Here is a 20,798-nt window from a genome sequence, read left to right as displayed (position 1 = left end):
AATGATAATGATAATGATAATGATAATGATAATGATAATTTTGTTGAGCCAGCCTCGAGACGTTCTCACGTTTAACTTGATTTTCAGTAACATTCTGCCTACACTACCCTTCTTCACCTCACATGCTTTTACTCTAGTCCATAACAACTCGGATTGCAACTGAAATTTTCTATCGCTCAGTTCGTATAATTTACGAGTTGAATGATGCATTTCGTTCACTGTCTTTCATAACTGTAATTTATATGCAATTGTTTTCCTAATTTTCACCTCCACTTATTTCATCTAACCCTTCCGAAATTTCACTGTCTTCATAGCTATAAATTTCTTCCACCTTTTTCTTAAGTTGACTCCTGTCTTTTACTATATTGTTCCATTGCTCGTTTGTTATGTTGCTGTACCTATTCATGTCTTGTTTCAGTGAATCCTTCCACGTGAAACTGGGTCTTCCTTCTTTCTTCTTTTTGAAATTGAATTTATACGCTAATTTCAATGGATGTCCATTTTCTCTCCTTTTAATATGTCCATAATAGCTAATTCTTCCAACTCTTACTCTTCTATTTATTGTTTTTCCTCTTAGCAGCCTTTTTACACAGAATTTCTCATTTTTTGGTCTTTTGGTGTTATTCCAAATGTCCTTCAATATCATTTTTTCGTACCTTCCTAATTGTTGTCTGCTTCTTTTGGTTAATGTTGTCACCTTGGTGCCATAAAGTATTGACGGGGCAATTACTGTGTTATAGATCAGCAAACCTATTTCCCATGATGGTTTGAATTTTTTGCAGAATTCCACTACTGATTTTGCGGATCTTACTGCATTGGTACAACGTTGTCTTGTTGTAGCAGGTCTATTCAAGGTTCTGGTCAGACATATTCCTAGATATTTAATGGAGTCCAACACCTTATACATCTCGCCGTCCAAAACAATTGATTCCGGTGGCACATCGCTGGCGTTGGGTCTACGTATCAATATTTGACTTTTTTTATAATTAATGTTTAAACCAACTTCTTCAAGGCACTGTTTGACGGCTCGGATGATTTTTTCCAATTCAATCTGATCTTTTGCCAGAATGAGTAAATCGTCTGCAAAAGCCAGTATACATGGCAGGCCTATTATGCCTATATCTATTAAATTTAGTTCTGGAACTATTTCCCGAACTTTCTTTAAGACACTCTGCATAATTAAATTGAACAAGAATGGCGACAGCGGACATCCTTGTTTTATACCTTTTCCTCGTTTTATTTCTTCTGATTGTTGATCTTCCCATTTCACATATGTTCTGTCTTCTACAATACATTTGAGCACTCTGTCTATGACATGTGCTGGTACGCTAAGCTCTTCTAGGATTTGTTTCAGTTTGTCTAATTTGATATTGTCAAAAGCTTTCCTGATATCCAATGCCGCAACGTAAAGCGGTATCCCTCCATTCCAAAATTCCTCCAATATTCTTCTTGCCATAAAGATATGGTCCTCAGTTGATCTACCTTGCGTAAATGCAGCTTGATGTAATCCAGGGTCCCCAGTAAACTCTCTCAGTCGCTCTCTTATCCATTTTGCATACGGTTTGTATCCAACATTACATAAACTGATCCTCCGAAAATCGTCCACGCTTTTGGGTTTGCAATTCTTCGGGATCGGGACTTGAACCGATCTTGACATCTCTCTTGGCATTTCATTCCTAATCCACATATTCTCCCAGATCTTGATCATTTCTTCCCTTGTCTGCTCATTCGCATATTTGATATGTTCCATTCGTAAACCATCTGCTCCTGCCGATTTACCATTACAAGATTTCTGCAAAATGATATTCATACATTCTTTATTCGGTGGTTCAGACAAAGGGCATGTGTCATGATCTTTATGAATCATAATTTCCGGTCCTGTTGATTCTTTTAAAGCCTCATTCCACTCTCTCATAGGTATGTATACTTTCCTATTCTTTTTATCTCGCATAAATTGTTTCAGAAATTTATATGATTTCTGAATTCTTACATTCACGTTAAAATCGTTCAGTGTTCGATAAAATTCCTTTATAGATGCTTCCTTGTGTTCCTTAACGGCTCTTTGATATTCTTGTTTCCTATCTTTTAGTTTCCATTGATGTACCTTCATATCTGGAAATTTATTCGCAAGTTTCAACGCATATTTTAGTCTATTTAGCGCCAATCTTCGTTTCGGCGTGAGTGGTGTGTAAGCGTTTCTTAAAGCTTCGTTTGCTGCTTCTTTCATTTTCCTAGACACCAAATTATAAGCTTGATCTATGCTACTATCTGACGGAATACTTTGAATTGTGTGCTGTTCTAATGCCTTATGATATCTTCTTCTGATACCTTCGTTCTCCAATTGAGATTCATTCATTCTTTTCGTTCCCTTCTTTGCTCTAATCATTTCTTTCGGCTTATTTACGACGATCTCTGTTACAATTAGTTTGTGATCTGTATTCAGCTTAGTTTTGAATCCTTTAATAAATCTGAAGCAGACTGCCCCTTGTGTTGCCTTAACCACGTGATCTATTTGGCTTTTATTTTGCCCTCTCCACCACGTTACCTTCGTGTTCACTCCAATCCTTGAAGAGATGTTGTTCATTTTGTGAATGTGTAAAAACATTTTGAACTCCTCTCCATTTTCATTATCTTTCTCGAAACCTAGTTCCTTTCCTATAACTGTGCTATCTTCTGCTGTTAATGATCCTATGCCTATTTGTGCGTTCCAATCTCCCAGTATAATCGCATTTTCCCGTATAAAATCCTTGTCTATTAACTGTCCTAGCCTATTGAAAAAACTACCTGCTCCTTTGTTTGGCCCATGCACATTAATTATAATCAGCTCTTGATTTTCAGTTGTTTGTATTTTTGCAGATAAAATTGCTTTCCCGTATTGTTGAAGCCCCTTCAACCTTATGTCACTATTTTTTTTTATCAACACAGCCAAACCTCTTGATTTATTTTGACTCTCAACAGCTATGTTCCATTCGTAGTTTTTCGTACTTATTTTTTGAGCATTAGCATTTACCTCTTGTAAAACCGCAATATCTATTTTATACACTTCCATTATTTCGTCAATTTCATCTCTTTTTTCTTTTCTCCTACAACCCCTTACATTCAGTGATCCGATTCTAAAAGTTCTTTTTTTATTGGCAATTATGACATTGTTATTCTTTTTGCTCATCTCCTCACCTCTCTTACCGAATCTTTCTTCGTATTTAACTGGCTCCAACGTTATATTATCCTCCTTCCTGAAATCAACTATCTCTTCAATTATATTTATGAGCTTTTCTTCATTTCTTACATAGTTGGTTTCTTCTATGTCTTTATATGAATTCTGGGTGTCCTGACAGTATGGTATTTCTTCTCTATCTATTTCCCTTCTTTCCTGGTTCTCTCCTTCATCTGGCATCTTATTTCTACTATTACCTTCTTGCTCTTCGTATTTTCTCTTCTGAGGTATAATTGACTTGTTTGGACTAACTGTTTCCTGTGTTTCTTGCTCCTCTCTCTTCACACCTCCGCTTGCATTCTTCGTGATGACAGTTTCAATCACACTATCATAGTGGTTCTTCGCAATCATTCCAGTGTAAAGTAGTCGTAAGGTGTTTACTTCGGACGCATTACTATCTCCTATTATTATATTTGGATTATCCACTTGATGTACAATAATTCGTTTTTCAAAAAGCTCTGCCACTGCAACCAAAGTTTCGTGTCCTAACCAAACTCCCATCGTGCGTATTTCACCTAAAAAATTTTCGTATCCTCCTTGCTCTAAACTTTCAATAAGGTACATTTCAAATCTATTCCGATTACTCAAAATAAAATCTGCCACCATATTCCTGAATACTTGAATATCATCGTTAGATACCACACTTCTGTTCTCATTCTTATTCAACTGATCTAAAATCGCTCTTATCAAACAGTTTCCGTCTTTCTCTATCATTTTTACTTTAAGTTTAGCTGTGTTGTTATAGTCCATTACATAATATACTCTTCTACTAATATTATTATTATTATTATTATTTTTCTTTTTACTCGTACTATTTTTACTTTTCAGGAGCTTCCTTATGTACAGATGACTACTTTGTATAATGTCATGCTTAACGAAACTATCGTACGAAATTCCGCTGAAATATAGATACACCTGCAAACTATCCTCCTCAAGTTTACCACAAGTTTCTTCGACCATACCCTTTACATTAAAGATTATTATCTGTATACCTAGTATGTTACTTATTTCATTTACTTTCGCATGAATTGAATTCATTTCATTTATACGTAATTTATCTGCTGCTACGCAATTTAACATTCTAGCTTTTAATCTCTCTATTTCTGTCGAACTTTTCGTCTCTATTGTTTCCTGCATTTCCAGCTGATGTAAAATACATCGTTTTAGGTTTTCCCCACCTCTATTCATGTACATAATCTTTCCATTTTCTCTTTGAATGCTGTTTGCCCTATCCAATATTTCGTTAGAATCAACTTCTAGAACACTTCTGAAAATATCGGTCTCTCCCTGTTCCCACCAAATATAAATATTTTTCACTCCAACCGTACCCTTACATACTATTTTTTCATCCCAATATTCTTGCTGCATAATTGTAATATTCAACTCCAAGGTATTCGCAATTAATGACCATAAACTCATTCCTCTTATCCTACCTTCTTTTCCTGATTTATTTTCTAATTCTAACATTTCTGTCAATTTCCCGATTTTAATAGTTATTACATCCTCGTTCTCCCCTATCCACAGCAGCTGGTGCCATATTGCTTCCTCCAGCGTATTGACCAGTGCAGTGCCTCTCACTAATACATTTCTGTTATAAACTGTATTCACTTTCTGTTCGTAAACATCGTGCTGTGCTACCATCTCCCCAATTTTTCCCGCTTTATTTCCCTTTTCCGTTCTGCTTTCGTTAGCTGCTTCTACCACTTCCGTGATGCTGCTAAATGCACCTCCATCCGCCCTGTGCTCATATAAAATTTGTAGCACCGTTATCGCATCGACATAAATTAATGGCGCAACAATATCAACCTCACCATCTTGATGCCATAACTGTATTTGTGCTTTGAGCATTTCGGCTACAGCCACTATTACATCCATATTGTCACAACTACCATCTTGAATCTTCTGTATTCTCTCCTGTACTCTCTCTCCCCATCGTTCCTCAAAACTAGCTGGTTGTTCTCTAACAAAATCGGCAAGCAAAAATCTAAACGTTTTTTCGTTAAAGTTCATTGAACGAAATGCGTCATTCTGCTGTCCGCACTGGTGAATAAGTGCATTCAGCAAAGATGTATTGGGAAGCATGCTTCCTAATATCCATCCGTTTTTTGTCTGTACGTATTTCGGTGTTTTGTTGAATAAACTCATTTTTATCCCTGTATTTAATTTGATCTGATATGATATGGTATATGTGTGCTCACTTACCGGATTTCAGTTGCATATCCGAGTATCATTATCAGTCATTTACCTTTATTGTATCTGTATGCATAAATTTACGCTATGCCACACATTTACACTTACGTGCGTCTCGGCTTTTCTAAAATAATCTTTACAAAACGCTCTTGTGTGGCTTGCTGATACAAGTACTGCACTTACACACTGAACTAAAGCTTACTGTGTGGACTATCACTAATACTAACACTCTATTACCACTGGTTTGCTCTTCACTTTCTGCTTTTTCCAGCATAAAAATACTGTTTCCTGATCTTTCTCCACTGCTGAAATGCTAATTTAGCTATCTAGATCACATCACTAGACGAATTAACCTATAGATTTTTAGTATAACCACCTTACACCGCGATAACTCCTAATTCCCCGACTTGCAGGCGACAATCCTAATTTCCGACCTTACACACATCCGCGCTCTGTCGTGTCTCGAAGCTAACTGATCAATTTCTTCTCCGTTTTCGCGACAAAATTGTTGGAGTAGACCTTACGCTTCAGACTGGCCCAGAAATTCTTGATGAGACGCAGCTAGGGGACGGTTTCACATCGATGTTCAACCGCCCCATCTTCTCCAACGATCGTCTTTTGGCGCCAGGGGCAAAATAAGATTTGTCGCCTCCCATCGTCGTTTGTAGAGAGCAAAAACAAATGAACTGCATCTCCGGAAAGATGACCTGGCCGAGCAAAAAAAAAAAAGGTAACAAGGATAGTAAGAATCATTGTGAATCTTTTTCTGTCATCATTGATTCTCAAAGCTTTGGTTGAAAATCGACACTGTACAGTATTCCGTTTTCACTGATAACCGAAAATGACTGAAAGGGCAAATGAAAGAAAGAACAGAATTTTGAAACTACTGCTCCGCTTTTGTCGTAGACTGGACATGGATCTCGTTCTCATTATTTACAAGCGTAGCTGAGTGTAACATTTATTCCTCGTCATTTTCGTCTATTTTGTCTCAATTAAAATGACTTTTATTAGCTCTGACCAAGATCACTAATAGTGACAAGATGTTGTAGATGCCGGACGTATCCGGCGACCACAAAGTGCCGCACAATGTCCGTTTTCGACGCGACGGGGTGCCGTTCTTTGAACGCGCACACTTCTGAACGTAGTTGCTTCATTGCTTTTGCGTTTACAGTTAGAGTTCGACTGATAGAACTGTCAAATTGTATCTGCTGACTCATGGGTTACTATGATTGATACCGCATGGGTAGTTTCATTTTACATTATCACTTTTGGAACACACCGTTTTTAACACTTGATCCAAACAGACGACGATATGATAGAATCAATATACACTATACTGCCCATACTTGCATATCAGTCCCATATGGAATATCCGCATGTCGAGAAAAAGACGATCAAAATGTAATTTCATTACATGAAATATCGGTAATACACCTTTGCTATTCCAATATTGCAATAAATGAAATTATTGAAATTTGCACTGAATGGGACTGATATGTCCCATTGTCCCGGGTTGGCGGTTCAATGCATAGGACGCTGGTCTTACAAGCCAGTTGCCATATGTTCGAGCCCCGACCTGGAAGGATTCTTAGTGTCAGTAGAATCCATAGTACTAGCCATGCAATGATTTCTGTACACTAAGAATCGGCTGCGAAGTCTGTTGAAACAGAAAGGCCAAATTCCACAAAAGGAATGTAATGCCAAGACTTTTTGGGACTGATATGCGGGTACTTTGCATAAGGGACAGACATGAATTGATATTATTTTCACATTTTGCAGAACAAACCCTAAAATTTTATTGCAATTTCTGAGAGTATACTGAAGATAGATTTGATTCCTCAAGCTAACTCAAAATTGGCGAAAATCGATATGGGACTGATATGCGAGTATGGGCAGCATAGTATAGATGTAGAAATATACAGAGTAGTGAACAATAAGACGATCTTGGAATTAGCAAACCTCAAGAACGAAAAGTACTATGCTGGCTTCAAGCAAGCACTTCTGAGACAAAATTACAACAACAAAACATAACTACAAAATACGGCTGCCAACGACGTCTAAAAAGTAATAGAGACGAAACTAATACAAAACTTGTAATGATGTTTTCAACAACAGCAAGATCAGTGAAAGCAGTAACAGCGATGACGAAACAATGGACGAAAGTGAAATAAGCGAACCCCGAGCCTTGCTGAATGGTATACACTGCATCTCATCCCAAGGATGTAACCATTGAAGAGCCCTAGAAAAAAATCTACTGCAGTGACTTGATTCATACATAAACAATCACCCCGATTCTGCAATCCGACGGATTTGTGATACGAACGAATCTACATTTTCGTTCGAGTTCGAATTTTGCATTCTTTATTCCGTTCCACTTGTATGATTCGATCGACTCTCATTCGGGAACACTTGAAATTTCGAACACTAACCATCAAAACTGTCAACACTACTTACACGTTCTATAGTATTTATATTATAAATTTCTTAGTAAACGAAACTGTCACACTTGTATAAACAAATTAGAACGATTCTAAACCGAACATAAATAATACGTACGCAAGTCGATCGAGTAATGTTCGAAAATTTAACAACTCGAACGAATGATATTCGAGTTCATATACCCAACTCGAACGGAATGCAGAATGGAAATTGCACAATCGATCGTCATATTTCGAATCGATCGACGTACAGAATAAGAGTGAATATAATCGATTAGTATCTTACCATTTACCCTTAGTGAAAAATAATGAAGGTTGAAACCGGGGTTAATAAAATTAGAACCAATAAATCAAAGTATAATTCTCGAATTGGAAGTCAGGATCAGATAAAATTCAATAGCATTTTCACCCCTATTCTGTACGTCGATCGATTCGAAATATGCCGATCGAATGAGCAATTTCCATTCTGCATTCCGTTCGAGTTGGGTATGAACTCGAATATCATTCGTTCGAGTTGTTAAAATTTCGAACATTACTCGATCGACTAGCGTTCGTATTACTTCTGTTCGGTTTAGAATCGTTCTAATTAGTTTATACAAGTGTGACCGTTTTCTTTTACCAAGAAATGAATAATATAAAAAGAAAAAGAACGTGTAAGTAGTGTTGATAGCTTTGACAGTTAGTGTTCGAAATTTCAAGTGTCCCGAACGAATCATACAAGTCGAACGGAATAAAGAATGCAAAATTCGAACTCGAACGAAAGTATAGAATCGTTCGTATCACAAATCCGTCGGATTGCAGAATCGGGGTGTTTAACTCTTCATAAGGCCTTTGAATCCAAGATTTAGAAACTCTGCTACGTCATCTTTAAGAAAATTGAGTGCATATGTTTTTCAATTTTTGCTCATTTGATCATGTAATTCTGTAGCTGGAAGTTTGAAATTCAATAGCAGGCAATTATTTGGATAGTTAACCTAAGTTTGTGAAAATCGGCTCAGCCGTATAACGAGTATCGTTAATAATTGTCACAAAATTTTGAACTAAAATTGTTCACACAAATTTTACTGAATCATGTACAATTGAATTGCGACATATGAAAATTAAGATAGTATACACACTAAGAATTAATTCCTTTGCTCGGTAATATTTTTGACGAGATATTTCGGCAATCTATAGAAATGACCGATATTTCGGTACATGAGTTATATTTTACAGTAACGGTTCAATTACCGAACTGATTACCGAACGTTCAGCTGTTGAAAATTCGGTAAAAAACTACCGAATTCTGCGAAATTTTCTTAGTGTGATAGACATTCCCCAAAACGGTTGAACAGTTTTTATCGTTATTTTTAGGAAACATATAGATGATTGTAATTCCGCCGTTCTACTTCAGTTAAAATTCGTCGAACTTTCGGAAGATGATTTAATTAACGCTATCTTGATGTACGTGTATTATCGGCTTATTAATCGCATTGCACCCTCGAATTATCTTGAAACACTTTTATTTAAATTTTATCTATAACTGCGCGTCGAAATCAAAATAAAACCAACAGATTTACCTTTTTAAACATTTGGATTCACTGTTCCCGAACTCTTCCTGTTCATAAAATTCTGGACAGAATATATTCAGATAAACAGTACACGATCTTATCCCGAGTTAACTGCTCACTGTTGCAAGTACAAACAATGACTGACCGGAGTTTCGACGTAGAGAAGCGTCATTAGTGCCGTGGCTTCCCAACAGATTTAGACCGGTCTTGAATGCGGTGGCGGAGGCAGCGGCAGTACAAAAAAAATAGCGTGTATGTGCATACCTACCGGCATCTGCGGTCATCGCAGAATTATTTCCTCGTACTTGTAAAAAGCAGTTATTGGAACTAGCAATAAGGTTGGTATTTTCTGCCAATTTCTGCGCACCGCGTTCATCGGCTGATAGATTCTCTTCGGCCTGGGGTCAATCGAATGATCATAACTGTGACTGTAGCTGTTTTATATGACGCATTATGTACCGGAGATCTGACCTTCGAAAGATTGTTACGTTTCTATTAAGTTAATGTCTCCTCGGAGGAAATTATACCCAATCACGAAATCGATTTTATTATCAGTGTTATATCGCATGTTAAGTGCATATTGTGAATCGATCTATAATCAAAGGTCAAGCCGTTAAACCCGTAGATGGTAGAATAAAAATGGGAGCGCAACATCCGCAGCTCCAGTTCAATGTCATACTGTCATCCATGTTTTTCAAAACTGCAAGGATAACAATAATATTGACTGGTACTTAAAGGTATTAAAATGGTTATTTTCATTTTTGAAATGTCGAGATCACAAATTGTCTGTGTGTATATGTGTGTGTATGTCTGTGTGTATATGTATGTGTATGTGACAAATAATGTCACTCACTTTCTTCGAGCTGGCTGAACCGATTTTCACAAACTTAGATTCAAACGAAAGGTCTTATAATCCCATAGTTTGCTGTTAAATTTCATCTTTATACGACTTTCGGCTACGGAATTACAAGGTATTATGTGCGAATCTATGAGAAAATGCGCACTCGCACATTCTCGGAAACGTCTTAACCGATTTTGACAATCTAAGATGTAAATAAAAGGTCTTGAAATTATTTCAAAAGTCCCCGGAAAGTTGATCCAGATCTGACTTCCGGTTCTGGTATTACAGTGCTACAAGTGGAAAATTTTCAATTTCATGTGTATTTTTTCTCAAGCGATATTGTTGTTTCAGCTTCTGCTAAATATACTGGCACATACTGGCTCTGAAACTGTACGACAGTAACTTTCCAACGTATATTTGGAAAAATAAATCACTGGAATAAATATAAAGTTACGCCATCTATGAAAAAACCATTCTTAATCCACCTAGTGGTGTGATAATGCCTTTCTCTTCTTTCATAACAGTCTCATGAAAATATGTTTCATACTTTTATTAAATAATTTTGGATACTAATTTTGACAACAATTGATTCAGATTGATTCGAGTAGTTCACAAAAGCATGCTTCAGTGTTTATGTCACACAGTCAGCATCATTTTTCCAAACTAGTGCTTGACATTTGCGTTGCCTATTTGTATGAGAACAGTGATGCTAATCTAAAAAAAGTCTTCTTAGTCCACTTAGTGGAATTTTCAAAGGGTAACGGCTCCCTATTTCATCTGAGCTCCTGAGATCCTGAGATGGAAATATCTCATCCCTTCACCTCATTACTTTGAACATGAATAATATTTTACAACCTACCTGAACCAAACTGTGAAATGTTTTAAAATGATTATAAAAGCCATTGTCACACTTTCCTATTGAAAGAAATGGTTTTAAGTTCTTCGTTTATCGTTTTTTTTTCATTTAAAATAAACTCACTTTTCAATTTAGGACACATTTTCGTTTCACGATTTACAGTTCATCATGTTTCTGATTATCTACTAATCGATTCGTCTCAAAACATGATCACTTTTTCGCTCAATTACACTACCATTGAATGCTGGATGACTTCATAATTAGTAATGTTCACTTGCGATTAACGATTTAAAACTTAGTTTAATTATATATTGATATTAATACTTCAATAAAACTGTTTTTGCTTCGAATATTACCAGAAAGAGCGTGTTAAATACTAATGAAATAACCATTGTGCCAAATCTAGTAGCACTGGTTTCATTCCGCTATATCCCGCATACGCATGGCTGCCAGACGGCTGACTAAACGCTGCCAGCTGGAAAAATATAGCTGGCAGACATTCTGGTGACCGACTGCCTCACCGCTGGCAGTTATACAACTCAAACGATACAACCGTATCCACCAGGATTTTTCCACATTGAAATCTTTGACATTTTCAGCGAAGGTGAGAAGATAAAAACGCTCGGCTAACTTAGATACAGGCGACATTGTTTTGTCAAATAGGATTTGACAACCGTCACTGAATCAATTTTGGTAGCCGTCTGGTGGCCATGGCTGCCCAGGTAGCCAAAACGCTATGCGGGATGTCATACGTGTGTGTTTCATCGGCTGTGCACAGAGATGCCAGATATTTTCATAGAAAATATGTATTCCGTTGCATAGAAAGTCGATATCTGCTCTATCTGTTTTCACTAATGAAATGATGATAACAGATAGTTCTTTATATCTCCGTAAGTCATTGCCTCGCTCACGAGAATATATATATATATATATATATATATATATATATATATATATATATATATATATATATATATATATATATATATATATATATATATATATATATATATATATATATATATATATATATATATATATATTTATATATCAGTTCAAATTGGTTCAAAATTTTAATATAAATGTTTGTCAGTGTTCATAATCAATTATCTACATAAAATATTTCCACTTTAACATGTGATTTGTCCGTTGATTAATATGCTTTTAAAGAATCACTGCTATCAAATACTAATAGATACTCAGAGAGAAAAGTCTAATTTTTTACTTCTCACTTTCTATGAACCTGTACAAATCTGTATTAAATTTAGGAAATCTGTATAAAATCTGCACTTTGATTTAAATCAGTATGCGAAAGCAAAAATCTATACAATACAAATAAATTTGTATAAATGGCATCTCTGGCTCTACACTTTGTTTTAAGAAGGGCTAATGAATAAATAGTAAAAATTACATTTTGGTTTTTATTTAAAGTTCACCAAATCAACTTCACAGTAAAGTTTTAAATTCAAAGCGAAAGGTAACGGAAACGACCGAAAAATTTTTAAACGTTGAAATAATTTCAAACTGGTTCTAAAAATATTGTGTGTTGTCTCATAGTTTGCATTAGGCCGTTTTTAAGAAGAATTCTGACATTTTGAACCTGAGAGTGTAATAGTGGAATATTTTGTTTTGATCGCTGTCGCCATTGTCAATTTATAGGATGAATAAAGGATCAACGATAGGATGGATAAAAATCCATTGAGATGGAATAAGAAGCAGAGTAGTGAACACATCATAAGTGTTTTTAGCTGTTTTATGAATATTAGTTAAATTTTCTAATGTGAATCAATTCTCAACGTGGAGCAAGGCGAATGAAGCAGTAATATGAAATAGTTATAGTGATTTTAGTGGCTAAATCGGGGTTTGAAGGCGACGTCCTTACAAATGAGATGGAGTAGGGAGCCCTTACCCTATATTTTGAAAAATCACCATAGGGGGGAGTACATGAAATTTTCGAAATCGAAAAAAGTGTCATCTCGAAAAAAAAATTTTTTGACATAGAAAAAATATCAAAAAAGTCCCAGAAAGTTGAATTTTTCAAAAAAAAGTTTTTTTTGAGATGGCACTAAATTTCGATGTTTCATGCAGTTTTAAGAGTTTCGGCATCAAAAAAAAATTTCGATTTTGGAAATTTCATGTACTCCCCCCTATGGTGCTTTTTCAAGATCGAAAATTGTCAAACCTTCACCACCGGGCAGCACCCCTTACGCATGCCCGATTTAGATCAAGTTTTGCATGAAGACTTTTTCCGAGGTGCTTAAACTTTTGAGAACTAGAGCTTAACGAAAATAGAGGTGATCCCAAAATTTTGGCACCCTTATATATATATAAGAGCGGTAAAAATCAACGTGTTTTATCGGTTACATCACATATACCATCATATATCTGGAACCAAAAGTCACAGCCATTTGATCTTCGAACTTGATCAATGGCCCGACAGTAGCTTTCAAACGAGCCCAAGTTTGTTAAAATCGGTTCAGCCATCTCTGAGAAAATTGAGCGCGTTCAAATACAACGCTTTTTGTCGGTTACGTCACTTATAGAATCATATCTCCGGAACCAAAAATCACAGCCATTTGATCTTCGAACTTGATCAATGTCCCGACAATAGCTTTCAAACGAGCCCAAATTTGTTAAAATCGGTTCAGCCATCTCTGAGAAAATTGAGCGCGTTCAAATACAACGCTTTTTGTCGGTTACGTCACTTATACAATCATAACTCCGGAATCAAAAGTCACAGCCATTTGATCTTCGAACTTGATCAATGGCCCGACAGTAGCTTTCAAACGAGCCTAAGTTTGTTAAAATCGGTTCAGCCATCTCTGAGAAAATTGAGCGCGTTCAAATATCTTCGAAAAGTGCACATACACACACACACACATACTAGAGATGGTCGGGTATCGGGTATTTTACCCGAAACCCGACCCGTACCCGTACCCGACGGGTTTTTGGTCGGGTACGGGTAAAAATTTTTATTTTCAATCGGGTACGGGTCGGGTACGGGTAAAAAATTTTACTGCTCACTCGGGTACGGGTCGGGTACGGGTAAAAAAATTTACCGCTCACTCGGGTACGGGTCGGGTACGGGTAAATTTTTTTTTCGGATCGATTACCCGACCATTTGTACTTCACATAAATATGTTTACACGTTGACGAGATTTTTTCATTGCAAAACAGTTCTTCCGAAAAATAATCAATTTGATTCAAGGGGTTTTGACATTCGCGCCTAGGACCAGACCTGTCAACTGGCATCTTTTTCTTCATTTAAAAAAAAGATCAATCATAGTTACGTGAAAAGTTATGTGAATATTTCCCGCCCTACTTTGTTTATAACATATTTAATAAGACACACTGCCTTAGCTCTATGATGTTGCGGTCGGAATCTACTTTTCACGTAGGTTTTAATGGACTGCCATTTTAAAACTGTTTAATGCACAATTCAGTAAAAATTATTTGATTCATATACTGCCCATACTCGCATATCAGTCTCATATCGATTTTCGGCAATTTTGAGCTAGCTTGACGAATGGAGTCTTTCCTCAATATACTCTCAGAAATTGCAATGAAAGTTGAGGGTTTGTTCAGTAAAATATAAAAAAATATCAACTCATTTCTGTGTCCCATATGCTAAAGTACCCGCATATCAGTCCCATTCAGTGCAAAATTTCAATAATTTCATTTGTTGCAATATTGGAACATCAAAGGTGTATTACCGATATTTCATGTAATAATACCAAGATTTAGCATTAGGGAGCAAAGCAAAGTCTTGGTATTACATTCCTTTCGTGGAGTTTGGCCTTTCTGTTTCAACAGACTTCGCAGCCGGTTCTTAGCGTACAGAATCATTGCATGGCTAGTACTATGGATCCTACTGACACTAAGAATCCTTCCAGTTTGGAGCTCGAACATACGACAGCTGGCTTGTAAGACCAGCGTCCTATGTATTGAACCGCCAACCCGGGACCAGCATTAGGGAGCACAATAAATAAAAAAATTCGGAAATAAACTTTTGATCGTCTTTTTCTCAACATGCCGATTTCCCATATGGGACTGATATGCAAGTATGGGCAGTATATAAAATGTAGTGTAGTACTCATATCACATTCAGATACCAGAAAATTGTTATTTTAAATATTGGTTGGAGATTTTCAAAATTTTCGTAAAAATCATTGGGATTCTTACCATAAAAACATGAACATTTATTTCAGAAAATCTGCATAGAAGTTCTTCTTATTCTGCACTTCTGGGTGGTGTCACCTCACTTGAAATGACACCGATTGATGGCACAGCAAGTTGGGCTATATTGCTAGTTAATTTTTGTTTCTTTTCACTGGACTACAAGTGAAAATCTCGATGCATGACAACGTGGAGTCGCAAAAGTAAGGGTGAAAATCTTTTCTTGCGAAATACTCAAATTTTCACCGTGTTCACTCGTTGAGGGTTCCACCGGTTCAATGGCTGTAAAAACCACCAGCTACCGTTAACATCGTGGGTGTGGGTTTGTGAGGCTTACAAAACGGGCATAGTTGACAGATTAATTTAAATCAAAATCATAATTCATTTTGCTTTGTAGTAAAAAATTGTAACCAAAAAAATTTCCTAAGAATGTTCAAACTACTTACACTTGAAGGACTCACTGTTCACCATGTTCAAAATTGAATTTTTCACACCGGGAATACACGTACATTGTTTGATTCTTTGGTCAATTCACGTAATCGAACTGATAACACACTATTCATTTTAGGGTATGTTCGCATAACATTCATTTTCGTCACGTATAATATTCAATTTGACATTTGGAACTATTTTACGTGATTTTTCAAGTGATTCGAATGTGAATTTTTATTTATGTGTCAAGATAATGAGCACGCTTACTTGTGGCTCTAAAGAATCGAATCAAAAGTCACACTGTTTCGTAAAAACCATACCTACCCAAAATTGAATACAACGGGTATTACGACATATTGGGTAAATATGCTTCTCGAACAATTTGAGTAGATATTACTCCCTTTTGTTGACATTTGTAAATGAGTATAACGTACCAAAGACATTGAAAATCTACAGGGTCCGCCATCTAACATTTATTTTTGAACTAGCGGTTATTTCGACATTGGTAACCTGGTAATGTCACTTCTGATTTGACAGAAATTTAGTTGTATCCTTCCGCTGAACGAAAATGGTTGTGTATACGCTTGAGAAACGCGTGAAAATAGTGCAGTTTTACTTTCAAAATCATGGTAATGTTGCGGAATGTGTGCAAAAAAATCATCTTCTCGGATGAGGCACATTTTCATCTCGGCGGGTATGTTAATAAGCAAAATTGTCGCATCTGGGGACGGAAAACCCGCACGTCATCATGGAGAAGCCGATCTCAGAGAGTGACGGTTTGGTGCGGATTTTTGTCTGACGGCATCATTGGGCCTTTTTTTCTTAGAAAATGAGGCAGGAGCCGCCGCCACGGTCAATGGCGAGCGGTAGCGCGTCATCATTAGCGATTGGTTCTTCCCGTTACTTGAAGAGGAAGACTTGGACACCTTTTGGTTCCAACAAGACGGCGCTCCGTGCCACACAGCCAACGCTACGATCGATCATCTGTGCACAGTCTTCGAAGATTGAATTATCAGTCGAAATTCGGATGTCTTTTGGCCGCCTCGGAGCTGTGATTTGACACCGTTAGACTATTATCTTTGAGCGGCTGTCAAAGATAAGTGTTATGTGGACAAGCCAGAGACAATTCAAGCCTTGAAGGATAACATTCGTGCATCCATAGCTGAAATAAAGCTGCATACAATCGAAAATGTATTAAAAAGCTGGACCGACCGTATGGCGTACTGCAAGGCCAGCCGAGGCAGCCATTTGAATGAAATTATATTCCACAATTACCCGGTAGGATTGTACTTTAATATGAAAAAATAAATTTTGAATTCGGATGAACCGTTTGTTTTTTTTGCATGTTTAAAAAAAAGTTACATTACATTATTCATGTTTCACAGTGTATTTATATGTTTAAAAGTAAACAAGCATTTTAATGTATTTTTCTTACCAACTAGAGCCTGATACGGCTCGATATCTAAAACACTTTATTTTTTCCACACTGAATTTTGGTAAAATTTTTACTACTCATTCGGGTCGGGTACGGGTACAGGTAATTTTTTATCGGGTACGGGTCGGGTACGGGTAAAATTTTTAATTTTTTATCGGGTACGGGTCGGGTACGGGTAATTTTTTTTTATTATTGATCGGGTACGGGTCGGGTACGGGTAATTTTTTAAATTTTCAATCGGGTACGGGTCGGGTACGGGTAAATTTTTTTGCAGATCACTCGGGTACGGGTCGGGTTCGGGTATAAGAATTTCTATACCCGACCATCTCTAACACATACACATACACACACACACACACACACATTTTCCGATCTCGTCGAACTGAGTCGAATGGTATATAACACTATGGGTCTCCGAGGCTCCGTTCGAAAGTCGGTTTTTCCAGCAATTCTAATACCTTTCTATAGAGAAAGGCAAAACGGCACGAACTTATTCGTATACATATACATATTTTATGCACACATTTCAAAAGTTCTTCCATAACTTTTGCTTTCAGCAATATTGCAAATATTTGTCTTCCCAAGTTAGTCATGTACTACTTGAAAATGCAACGTAAAACAAAACATTATGGCGCATTTTTCTGGTTCATTCAACTGTACTCATCTGGTCAATCGCATTGGTACATTATAAGTAAGCTAAGTGAGCAGGAAGTGAGACAACAAAAACAACCGGTTGTTAAGGCATAAAACCGTTCTAGTGTAGAGATCCTGTCCTGTTGTTTAAAAGCATTCAACAAGGCAGGAATCTTATGGTTGGTTCTTTTGTATACCAAGCTAGAGAGGCGAAGCTATATTCTGCCCTTCTCATATGTCGCTTATTACGATTAATTATTAGGTCCAGCAGACAATTTTTGTTCCAAAACAGCAATACTGTCTATTGGGAATTTGCATTGTCTTGTTGTTTATCTTCAAAAGATATTAGGTTACTTTAAGGCTGAATGATTATATAAAGCTTTAAATAAAGATTTAAATTTTCAATTTTTAGCTCTCTTTCAGAAGATATAGTTGCTGATATATTCATAGCAATCAAAAGCAAAGATCTGTTCAGTATAGAATTGATTCTGTATCTACGCACTCTTCAGTTCAACATGACAAATATGGCTTGCATGCAATAACGTTTCCATCCACTTCATCGGTATGCACCGGTAGCACGCCTCACTGCAAATGAACTAATTGGCCTTGAATAAGCGGGGTTTACCTTCGAATAGTGCTGTTGTAAAAATTCGACCGATTTGTCAGATCCCCTTACTTTTCATAATTTGTTCTAATATATGCAATTGTCGAAAACGCCCGAAGGTCGTTTCTATTTCAATGCTTTGCAAAAACTGTTCAAATCTATCGTCAAACGATACATAAACACCGACACCAAAAATCCGCCCCTAATTCCAGCTGCACTACCCGAATTATAGTGGCACCGCGCATCATTTTGCATGCGAGCTTCCGTACCAACAATACGCAAGAAGGTCATTGACACGTCTGTATGCCGGTCAGGTATAAACTTCAGACAGACAGTATCACCGTAACGCAACAGTAATAATGAAAAAAGCGTAATGAAACTAGCTGTCATCCTAGCAGACGCTAAGATTTCAATTCTATTGCACAATATCTCATCGCAATATGACTGAAAGTGGCTGTATTATCTCGTTAGATATATTATTACACAACCTAAGACCTTACAATCACGACGTTTAGATTATAAATAGTACAACGAACGACTTTATAGGCCCGCAATCAGACCGTCAATGCCACATTCTCCAGGCATGGTATCCGTCTGTAGCCACTACTAGAAGTAGAATTGATATGCAATTACACTTAAACTGTTACACTTGTTTGCAGGGTAACATTCTTCAGCGAATCAACATTATTACAAATTACCGTACCTAACATTACCGAATATAACTTCTCCCACGGCACTGAGAATATGAACTTCAACCCTGGCAAAAATTCAGCTTCACCGGTTTAGTTGACGCAGGTAGCTCCCAGTCTAGAGATATAAAGAAGCAAGTTTCTGTCCTCAGGCAAGCGGCATTTGAAGTTCAACGTCATGGTAAGCATGCTAGCGTATACATTACTCACGTTGTTGAATTGGCTTTATTATTGTTCGTTTACAATAAGTAAAAGTGAATCGGATTAATCATAGCATCCGATTGAATGACTCGGTCTGTTCAAGTGAAATATTCATATCACAGTTTCGCAGTAGAAATTTTAACAAATTGTAAACGATCTAAGGAATGTTTACATCTCCTTAAAAAAACAGTAATTCTAAACTCTAAGTCAGGCATTATGCGACGCAGGAAAAGCTGTTTTAATTCTCCTTGTGCTGAAATGATCAATTTTACCTTTCTCACCTAGAAAGGTTATGCATTCATTTTGAACATCGACTTTTGAACCGAGGTCCGGTGGGCTGAGTTTCATATACAATTCGACTCAGTTCGTCGCAAAATGTCTATCTGTATGTGTACTCAATGCTCTCAGGGAAGGTTGGACCAATTTTAACCGGCTCAGATTCAAATGAAAGGTCTTGATGTCCCATACAAAGTTCCTGAATTTTATTCGAATCCGACTTCCGGTCTTAGAATTTAGTGGGGGTGAGTAGAGAAAAAAAAATCAATTTCAAACTACTTAGTCACTCTCCTCGGAGATTGCGCGACCGATTTTTACAAACTAGGCTTCAAATGGTCTTATGGTCTTATACAAAACTCCTGAATTTAAAGAGTGATAAAAATTTTATAACGTCGCTCAAAACGGTGAAGCAAAATTCATTGAAAAAAAATCTAAACTGCAGTCAAAACTATTTAAATTTCAATAGTCATTGTCAGTAGAAGGCCGAATAACCCGATTCCGACTATCCTGGTCCCGGGTTTTCGATTCCAGCAGCACCGGAAATAGTGGTCATATACTCCAAATTGAAACTCCGTCACACTCGTCGAGAATGGCTTGTCCGATTTTCACAAACGTAGGTTCAAAGGAAAGTTCTTAAAGTCTATTCGCACTATTCCAGGACGGCCGGAACGGGACCATCCGGGACGATCCGGGACGTTTTTTTTCCTCATCGGCGATGACTGAGCTGCCGGCGTGTGCATGTCTTGAAATGCCGGATCCGGCATAAAATCCATTTGGTTGCCACCGATATTCCTCGCCGAGTTTTTCCCGGTGCCTACGGTCATCGCCAATGAGGGCGTCCCGGATCTTCCCGGATGGTCCCGTCCCGGCCGTCCCGGAATAGTGCGAATAGACTTTTATGATTCCATAAAAAACTCCTGAATATTTATCTGGATCTGGTTTCCAGCCTCGAAATTACAGGGTGAAGAGTATTAAAAATTTTATACCGTTGTTCAAAGTGACGAAGCAAAATACATTGAAAAATTCTAGAATGTCAACCCATGCGAGTCTGACTATCTTGGTTTCCGATTCCATAAACACCGAAAATATTGGAACTGTTTTATTTGGTAGGTTGTACTAGTAGATGCAGTAACAATGTTGCAATTATTCGACGTTTGACTGCAAATGGTATCGTTTCGGGATTCGCTTGTTGCGATATATCATCGACTGAAAGGACAACTAGATTTATCGGTACTTATACCGATTTTTGTACTCGATACAGAT

The 20,798-nt window shown here is 37.1% G+C and overlaps 1 protein-coding gene across 3 annotated transcripts in view; it reads right to left on the bottom strand.

The window, feature by feature from the left end:
• LOC131431030 (clavesin-1) overlaps positions 1-20,798 on the bottom strand; it is a 43,643-nt gene that overhangs the window by 7,639 nt on the left and 15,206 nt on the right. The window contains exon 1 of one of the 3 annotated variants that reach the window (XM_058596440.1): positions 9,402-9,544. The exons of the other annotated variants lie outside the window; for them this stretch is intronic. Coding sequence (XP_058452423.1) covers positions 9,402-9,413 — 12 coding nt within the window. The 5' untranslated portion in view covers positions 9,414-9,544. Of the gene's footprint in view, positions 1-9,401; positions 9,545-20,798 lie in introns of those variants that run through there. 3 annotated transcript variants of the gene reach the window in all.

Source organism: Malaya genurostris, chromosome 2, assembly GCF_030247185.1.
Source record: "Malaya genurostris strain Urasoe2022 chromosome 2, Malgen_1.1, whole genome shotgun sequence".
In the NCBI taxonomy this organism is placed as follows: domain Eukaryota; kingdom Metazoa; phylum Arthropoda; class Insecta; order Diptera; family Culicidae; genus Malaya; species Malaya genurostris.
Note: the sequence above shows the minus strand (reverse complement) of the source record. Positions and strands in the feature narration are given on the sequence as shown.